At 41.1% G+C, this 9,485-nt stretch overlaps 1 protein-coding gene across 1 annotated transcript; it reads right to left on the reverse strand.

Annotated features, from left to right (window-relative positions):
- Positions 1-3,908: 3,908 nt before the first annotated feature.
- On the reverse strand, positions 3,909-9,181 carry LOC108094352. Its single transcript, XM_043208853.1, has 3 exons — positions 8,239-9,181; positions 5,261-7,558; positions 3,909-5,206 (listed from the first exon to the last, which is right to left on the reverse strand). Exons 1-3 carry the CDS (start codon positions 9,179-9,181, stop codon positions 3,909-3,911), a joined length of 4,539 nt encoding a protein of 1,512 aa, XP_043064788.1.
- Positions 9,182-9,485: the final 304 nt, after the last annotated feature.

Here is a 9,485-nt window from a genome sequence, read left to right on the forward strand (position 1 = left end):
GAAAATAAACCAATAATGCAGCTAGATAGATATTTTAATAACAAATTCAGAGAGGTATTCCACTTTTAAATCGGGTAAAAATTTCAAAAGTTTGGGCTAAGCAGTGCTGGGATCTGGTCACTTTTCTGCAAACCCATTTTTTGCAAATTTTGACAGGTCGGGGGTCATAAAAAATTACAAAATATTGACCAAAAATTCGAAAATAAACCAATAATGCAGCTAGATAGATATTTTAATAACAAATTCAGAGAGGTATTCCACTTTTAAATCGGGTAAAAATTTCAAAAGTTATGGGCTAAGCAGTGCTGGGATCTGGTCACTTTTCTGCAAACCCATTTTTTGCAAATTTTGACAGGTCGGGGGTCATAAAAAATTACAAAATATTGACCAAAAATTCGAAAATAAACCAATAATGCAGCTAGATAGATATTTTAATAACAAATTCAGAGAGGTATTCCACTTTTAAATCGGGTAAAAATTTCAAAAGTTATGGGCTAAGCAGTGCTGGGATCTGGTCACTTTTCTGCAAACCCATTTTTTGCAAATTTTGACAGGTCGGGGGTCATAAAAAACTACAAAATATTGACCAAAAATTCGAAAATAAACCAATAATGCAGCTAGATAGATATTTTAACAACAAATTCAGAGAGGTATTCCACTTTTAAATCGGGTAAAAATTTCTAAAGTGTTGGGCTAAGCAGTGCTGGGATCTGGTCACTTTTCTGCAAACCCATTTTTTGCAAATTTTGACAGGTCGGGGGTCATAAAAAATTACAAAATATTGACCAAAAATTCGAAAATAAACCAATAATGCAGCTAGATAGATATTTTAATAACAAATTCAGAGAGGCATTCCACTTTTAAATCGGGTAAAAATTTCAAAAGTTTGGGCTAAGCAGTGCTGGGATCTGGTCACTTTTCTGCAAACCCATTTTTTGCAAATTTTGACAGGTCGGGGGTCATAAAAAATTACAAAATATGGACCAAAAATTCGAAAATAAACCAATGATGCAGCTAGATAGATATTTTAATAACAAATTCAGAGAGGTATTCCACTTTTAAATCGGGTAAAAATTTCAAAAGTTATGGGCTAAGCAGTGCTGGGATCTGGTCACTTTTCTGCAAACCCATTTTTTGCAAATTTTGACAGGTCGGGGGTCATAAAAAATTACAAAATATTGACCAAAAATTCGAAAATAAACCAATAATGCAGCTAGATAGATATTTTAATAACAAATTCAGAGAGGTATTCCACTTTTAAATCGGGTAAAAATTTCAAAAGTTATGGGCTAAGCAGTGCTGGGATCTGGTCACTTTTCTGCAAACCCATTTTTTGCAAATTTTGACAGGTCGGGGGTCATAAAAAATTACAAAATATTGACCAAAAATTCGAAAATAAACCAATAATGCAGCTAGATAGATATTTTAATAACAAATTCAGAGAGGTATTCCACTTTTAAATCGGGTAAAAATTTCAAAAGTTATGGGCTAAGCAGTGCTGGGATCTGGTCACTTTTCTGCAAACCCATTTTTTGCAAATTTTGACAGGTCGGGGGTCATAAAAAATTACAAAATATTGACCAAAAATTCGAAAATAAACCAATAATGCAGCTAGATAGATATTTTAACAACAAATTCAGAGAGGTATTCCACTTTTAAATCGGGTAAAAATTTCTAAAGTGTTGGGCTAAGCAGTGCTGGGATCTGGTCACTTTTCTGCAAACCCATTTTTTGCAAATTTTGACAGGTCGGGGGTCATAAAAAATTACAAAATATTGACCAAAAATTCGAAAATAAACCAATAATGCAGCTAGATAGATATTTTAATAGCAAATTCAGAGAGGTATTCTACTTTTAAATCGGGTAAAAATTTCAAAAGTTTGGGCTAAGCAGTGCTGGGATCTGGTCACTTTTCTGCAAACCCATTTTTTGCAAATTTTGACAGGTCGGGGGTCATAAAAAACTACAAAATATTGACCAAAAATTCTAAAAAAAAACAAATAATGCAGCTAGATAGATATTTTAATAACAAATTCAGAGAGGTATTCCACTTTTAAATCGGGTAAAAATTTCAAAAGTTTGGGCTAAGCAGTGCTGGGATCTGGTCACTTTTCTGCAAACCCATTTTTTGCAAATTTTGACAGGTCGGGGGTCATAAAAAATGACGAAACATTGACCAAAAATTCGAAAATAAACCAATGATGTAGCTAGATAGATATTTTAATAACAAATTCAGAGAGGCATTCCACTTTTAAATCGGGTAAAAATTTCAAAAGTTATGGGATAAGCAGTGCTGGGATCTGGTCACTTTTCTGCAAACCCATTTTTTTGCAAATTTTGACAGGTCGGGGGTCATAAAAAATTACAAAATATTGACCAAAAATTCGAAAATAAACCAATAATGCAGCTAGATAGATACTCGAATAACAAATTCAGAGAGGTATTCCACTTTTAAATCGGGTAAAAATTTCAAAAGTTTGGGCTAAGCAGTGCTGGGATCTGGTCACTTTTCTGCAAACCCATTTTTTGCAAATTTTGACAGGTCGGGGGTCATAAAAAACTACAAAATATTGACCAAAAATTCGAAAATAAACCAATAATGCAGCTAGATAGATATTTTAACAACAAATTCAGAGAGGTATTCCACTTTTAAATCGGGTAAAAATTTCAAAAGTTTGGGCTAAGCAGTGCTGGGATCTGGTCACTTTTCTGCAAACCCATTTTTTGCAAATTTTGACAGGTCGGGGGTCATAAAAAATTACAAAATATTGACCAAAAATTCGAAAATAAACCAATAATGCAGCTAGATAGATATTTTAATAACAAATTCAGAGAGGTATTCCACTTTTAAATCGGGTAAAAATTTCAAAAGTTATGGGCTAAGCAGTGCTGGGATCTGGTCACTTTTCTGCAAACCCATTTTTTGCAAATTTTGACAGGTCGGGGGTCATAAAAAATGACGAAACATTGACCAAAAATTCGAAAATAAACCAATAATGCAGCTAGATAGATATTTTAACAACAAATTCAGAGAGGTATTCCACTTTTAAATCGGGTAAAAATTTCAAAAGTTATGGGCTAAGCAGTGCTGGGATCTGGTCACTTTTCTGCAAACCCATTTTTTGCAAATTTTGACAGGTCGGGGGTCATAAAAAATTACAAAACATTGACCAAAAATTCGAAAATAAACCAATAATGCAGCTAGATAGATATTTTAATAACAAATTCAGAGAGGTATTCCACTTTTAAATCGGGTAAAAATTTCAAAAGTTGTGGGCTAAGCAGTGCTGGGATCTGGTCACTTTTCTGCAAACCCATTTTTTGCAAATTTTGACAGGTCGGGGGTCATAAAAAATGACGAAACATTGACCAAAAATTCGAAAATAAACCAATAATGCAGCTAGATAGATATTTTAACAACAAATTCAGAGAGGTATTCCACTTTTAAATCGGGTAAAAATTTCAAAAGTTATGGGCTAAGCAGTGCTGGGTTCTGGTCACTTTTCTGCAAACCCATTTGTTTGGCTAATAAGCTTTTTTACTAGCCAACAAACCAAATTGAGACCTAATAAACACGCACAAATTTAGGTTTATTTTATATTTAAATATAATGTTTATTAAGTCGCACAGCACTTAGTTTGAGTTTTTACGAAATAGATCAGGCAGGCACGAGTTGCCTCTGATTTCAAAACGATAAAAGGTTCGAAGTAGATCAAGCAGACTCGAAGTAGTCTTTGATCAGAAATGCAAGTGAGCAAGAACTTGAGACGAATTGCCACGACGAACGACAGTTGACGACTCATAATTGATTTTAGGCTGCACTCGGCTGAAGGGCAAGCGCGGCGAATACATACATAGATGAAGATAACAGATAAAGAAAACATTGCTTCGCAGAGCAATTTACAAATTTAAGAGAGTTTTGTTTGGTGCTGCATAACCAAACATCCTCCCCCCGTTGGAAGACACGGGGTTTCAACTTCATCTTGGATAGGCAGCACACATAATCTTCGGATAGCTCGTTTAATTGTACCAGTTGCAGTTTTTAGGGCAGCTACACGGACAACTTTGTCTTCTCCGGCGATCAGCTCGTCCACTCTAGCCAGTGGCCACTTAAGTGGAGGAAGGTTCTCGTCCTTCACTAAGACAACATCGTTGATCTTGAGATTTGGATGATTGGTGCGCCACTTAGCACGCTGTTGAAGAAGTGTTAGGTATTCTTCTCGCCAACGGGCCCAGAAAACTTGCTGATGGTAAGATATTCGCTGCCATCGATCCAATCGGTTGCAATTTAACAGTGTGACATCAGGCTCTGGAAACAACACCAGAGGAGCGGTGCCAAGAAAGTGTGCGGGAGTTAACACATCCAAGTCGGCTGGGTTCTCTGAAAGAGGAAGCAGAGGTCTAGAGTTGATTATCGCCCCAATGTGGCAAACTAGCGTGCGCAGCTCGTCAAACGATAATAGCGATGGGCCAACTGAACGATAGAAATGGAATTTGGCCGTTTTTACTGCAGCCTCCCAGAGGCCTCCAAAGTGAGGCGAACGGGGAGGAATGAATCGCCACTCAATGTTATCCTCCAGACAGAATTCCTGCACGGAACGTATGTGGGGGTCGCACAGGAACAAACGTTTCAGCTCGGTCAGCTCGTTCTTGGCGCCAACAAAATTGGTTGCATTATCCGACCATATTCGAGCAGGCTTGCCCCTTGTTAGAATAAAGCGCTTCAACGCTCCAAGAAATGCTTGCGTCGACAAATCCTGAACAAGTTCCAAGTGCACCGCTTTCGTCGAAAAACATATGAAGATGCAGACATACGTTTTTACAGGAACCTTGCCTCGAACCCCAGTCCTGTAATGGAACGGACCACAGAAATCCAACCCTGTGACCATAAACGTCCACGTTGAAGATACCCGGCTCTTTGGCAAATCAGCCATTACATGCTCAAACAGTCGGGGTTTGGCTCTGAAGCAGATAATGCATTTATTGACCACAGTTGTGACAGTTTTGCGTCCTCCAATTGGCCAATACTGCAGACGAATGTGTGCAAGCAGAGATCGAGGTCCCGAATGGAGTTTGCGCCGATGAAAGTGCATGATAAGTGCGTGGGTTACTGGATGACTCCTCGGTAATATAATAGGATGCTGAGACTCAAAGGCCAATCCAGAATTCTTTAAACGACCACCAACACGCATTATGCCAAATTCATCTATGAACGGTGCAAGAGAAAAAATTTGACTTGAGGATTTAATTGAAAGTTTACCTTGCAGTCGTTTGTAGTCAGCTGCAAGGTTGTTCATCTGGATGGTGCGAAGGAGCAACTGCGTTCCAAGCTGAATATGCTCGACTGTAATTCCAGAGTGCCGGATGCGATGTCGAAATTTAAAGACGTATGCAAATACATGGGTCAGCTTTTGCCAGGAATTGCTGAACTTGCATTGCAACGTCATGTCATTGGAAGGCGTGGTATGAGCCACGAGCGAATTTCTCATTTCTGGTAACGGAGTGATGGCAGAATGCGGGGCGGGCCAGTGAATTCTGTCATTGCACAGGAACGATGGACCTCTTGACCATAGCGATGACTCAAGCAGCTCGCTTGGAAGTGATCCCCTCGACAAAATGTCAGCTGGGTTACAAAACGTGGGTACATATCGCCAATCCATTCCGTTGGTCAGCTCCTGTATCGAAGCAATTCGGTTTGCGGTGAAGACTTGGAACCGGGAGGGCTCATCCTTAATCCACGAAAGTACGACGGACGAGTCGGACCAGCAAAAGAACGGGCAAGAGAAAACGTTCATATCACGGACTTCTCGGATGAGTTGAGACAACAGCAGAGCGGCACAAAGTTCCAATTTGGGAATCGTAAGCGTCTTCAGCGGAGCCACACGAGACTTAGCACAAAGTAGCTGAGCCTCTCTACGACCTTGTGATGAAGACACAGCGTAGATACAGCCACCATACGCATTTATGCTGGCATCGCTGAAACCATGGAGCTCTATGATGCCGGCAGGCTGAACAGCTAAGCGAGGAAATTTCATTTGCTGGGTGCAAGCAATATCAGCTGTTAACTTCAGCCAAGACGAATTTAGCGCAGAGGGAAGGCTCTCATCCCAATCCAATTTCTCCTTCCAAAGCTGCTGCAAAAAGATTTTTGCTTTGGTTATGACAGGGCAGATGAGGCCGAGGGGGTCATAGAAGCGGGCTATTGTGGACAGCACGGACCTCTTGCTAGGTTTTAAGATGCGCTGCATGGGAGAGAAAGAAAACATTAGAACGTCTGAAGTAGGATCCCAAGCGAGCCCCAGCGTTTTGGTAATGTCGCTTCCATCGTCGAACTTCAGGAATGTTTCCCTTTCTGGCTCGGGTGTTTCCTTAAGAACAACGGGGTCATTAGAGCACCATTTTCTCAGCTTGAACTGCCCTTTTCCAAGCAATTCCTGGGTTTGACGCATGATCTCTAAAACATCTTGAGCGGAGTTGCCACCAGTAATCAGATCATCAACGTAAAAATCCCGCTTGAGAATTTGGGAGCCAATGGGATACGAATTCTCCTCATCAATAGCAAGCTGATGCATGGCCCGCACAGATAGAAATGATGCACGCTTGGTTCCATAAGTTACTGTATCCAGCCTGTAAACTTGTATCTCCTGGCTTGGTGAATCTCTCCAAAGAAGGCACTGCAGAAAACTATCGGGCTCGGCAACTCGAACGCAACGATACATCTTGCAAATGTCACCAGTCAGGGCCACAGGAAACGTTCGGAATTGAAGCAGGGTCCGAAATAGTTTGGGCTGAATGGTAGGACCAGCCATAAGGACGTCATTCAAGGAAGATCCAGACGACGTTCGGGCAGACCCATCAAAAACTACACGCAATTTCGTTGTGGTGCTGTCCTTTTTGAAAACGCAATGATGGGGAAGATAATACTGGCAAAGACCAATCGAATCTTTGCTAACGAGTGACATGTGATTCAAGTCCAAATATTCACGAATGAAAGCCGAATATTGAGACTTGAGCTGCGGGTGACGTTGAAGTTTATGTTCCAAATTCAAAAAACGACGATAAGCGTGAGCATAAGAATCTCCGAGCATATCCAAGCTATGCTTTAACGGAAGGCGAACAGAGTATGCTCCGGTAGCCAGGCGAGCAAAGTTGGTTTTGAAATGTTCCTCACATTCGAGCTCCTCTTTGGAAAATTTGCAGGCGTAATCAGGAACACTCTCTATTTCCCAAAAGCGTCGAAGTATTTCATCCAATGGCGACTCAACTTCTTCGACGGAAGATACAGACGTCTGAGCTGCAAGAGCCGATGATTCACGGTGTTCTGAGCCACCTCCTGCGACGACCCATCCTAGACGGGTTTTTTGCAGCAAAGGAAGACCAGGAGTGAGTTTTATTTGACCCACACAAAGAAGCTCAAAGAAAAGACTTGCTCCAATTAATAAGTCAATTTTTTGAGGTTTGTGGAAATCCGGATCGGCAAGCTGAAGGTTTGCTGGTATATTCCAGTTCTCCGGACTCATAGGCAGGCTAGGCTGGTTTCCCGTAATCGTTGGAGCAACTAAGGCAGAGATGTATAATTTGAAGTTTGGGACTTCAAGCTAAATTGCACCGATACTCCATCGGAGTCGAATTTAGAATCTCCAAGTCCGGAGACAAGAGTAGACGATTTTTCTCTACGAAGCTGAAGTTGATGAGCAAATCGGGAAGTAATGATATGAAGCTGAGCACCACCATCAAGAAGTGCACGACATGGCACCCAGGTGCCAGAACGGCTTTGAATGTTTACAATCGCAGTGGCTAGTAGCACATAATCAGCTTGAGGATTTTGGGCGATCAGAGAGGTAGCATGCGAGGGAGCTGATGAGTTTGCGGAACTATGCGAAGTATCCAAAGTTGGAGATGGCGCAGCCTGAGGACAAGCAACATTATCACGAGGTTGATTTGGAGATCCTGGTGACTCGAAATGTAACAAGCTGTGATGCTTGGATCCACAGACTCGACAAGAACTAGACGCACAATTTTTCATCTGATGGCCCTTTCTTAGACAATTTAGGCATAAGCCAAGTCTTTTCGCTCTCTGAAGACGAAGTTGAGGAGTTAAATTAGTAAACTGATTGCAATTATAGACTGAATGGTTTGCGCTATTGTAACAAACACAACCATTGGCAGTCATATTGGTAGCAAGAAACGAGTTTTTATTACTAGAACTGTTTCTGCCCTTTACGATTTGAGGTTTACTTGCGTAAATTGTTGCAACATGCTCCACATTTTCCAATTTTAAGCAGCGCTTGTCCAAAAAATCCAAAAATTGTTGGCATGTCGGAACTTGATCAATTAATGCCGTTTCCTCCCATTTTGCCTGAGTCGAGGTGTCCAATTTCTGAAGCAAACTGTGGATGATGATGGATCCAGAAATTTGCTCAGCAGTTCCCATCGACTGCAATGAACGCAAATTTGTGTTGATTTTGTCCGAAAACTCCCGTAACCTCGCCGCTGTCGCATTCTCTACCTTCTGCATGCCCAAAATCTCTGCGATATGTGCCTGAAAAATAAGACGTTTGTTGTTAAAGCGTTTGTTGAGCAAATCCAAAGCAACAGCATAGTTATCATTGCAAATATCCAGCGAGCGAACAGAATCCAATGCGGAGCCTTTCAGGCACGACTTCAAATGTTGGAGCTTTTCCACGGGCGAAAGATCAGGATCTTGATCGATGATGGTCGAAAACATGGAGAAAAAGTTGGCATATTCGGTGTAGCCACCACTAAATTCGGGCAATTTAATTTCCGGGAGACGAAGCCTTTTGTTAGGCTGACTAGCAGCGGAATCCATGGCGGGTTCCTGGCGCAACGTTGAGCACGGCAAACTGGCCACCTTACGCTTACCAATCTCCTGGAGCACAATTGATTTTGCGGATAAAATCAATTCCTCAAATTCATCCGGCAGCGGACTATCGATTTCATCGTAGTCAAGCTCTTCGAGAGACCCATGAGCCAGGTTAAACGAAACTTCGGTTTTATTCAGCAACTCCAGTCGCAAACTAAGTTCTTCTTCAGCCATCAGGGAAATTCGATCGAAGGTCAATGAACTTTCAATGCTTTGCGCATGCATGAAAATTGACCGAGATTTCCTTTTATAAAACTGCGCCTTGTCGATGTTGACAAGAGTAATTTCCGTTGACATTTTTAGCCGAAAATTTATTTATAAAACAAAGTTCAAATAATTGCAGTTCGCGACGAAGAGGTTATGGCACAGTTTTGAAGCTTTGACAGTTTTGAAGGCACTGGCGCCAAATTGCAAGCCTGAATCGACCACGAGAAGTAAATGCTGGCTTCTCTTCTGCTAGCATTAAAACCAAAAACAACCATCAGCTGCAGATCAATGAACTTGCGAAAAACGTTTGACAAGCGAGAGCCAGAGCGAGAGCGAGATTGAGAGAGCGATACCGTACGAACCGATGCGAGAGCGAGATGCGAAATTATGTGTA

Source organism: Drosophila ficusphila, unplaced genomic scaffold, assembly GCF_018152265.1.
Source record: "Drosophila ficusphila isolate 14025-0441.05 unplaced genomic scaffold, ASM1815226v1 contig_752, whole genome shotgun sequence".
Classification (NCBI taxonomy): Eukaryota; Metazoa; Arthropoda; class Insecta; order Diptera; family Drosophilidae; genus Drosophila; species Drosophila ficusphila.

Coding starts and splice junctions, on each gene's coding strand:
- LOC108094352 (XM_043208853.1), bottom strand. CDS start 9,181: ATGTCAACGGAAATTACTCTTGTCAACATCGACAAGGCGCAGTTTTAT. Junction 7,559..8,238: donor TGTTGCAACAATTTACGCAA/GTAAACCTCAAA, acceptor TCTCTGCCTTAG/TTGCTCCAACGATTACGGGA. Junction 5,207..5,260: donor TGACTACAAACGACTGCAAG/GTAAACTTTCAA, acceptor CACCGTTCATAG/ATGAATTTGGCATAATGCGT.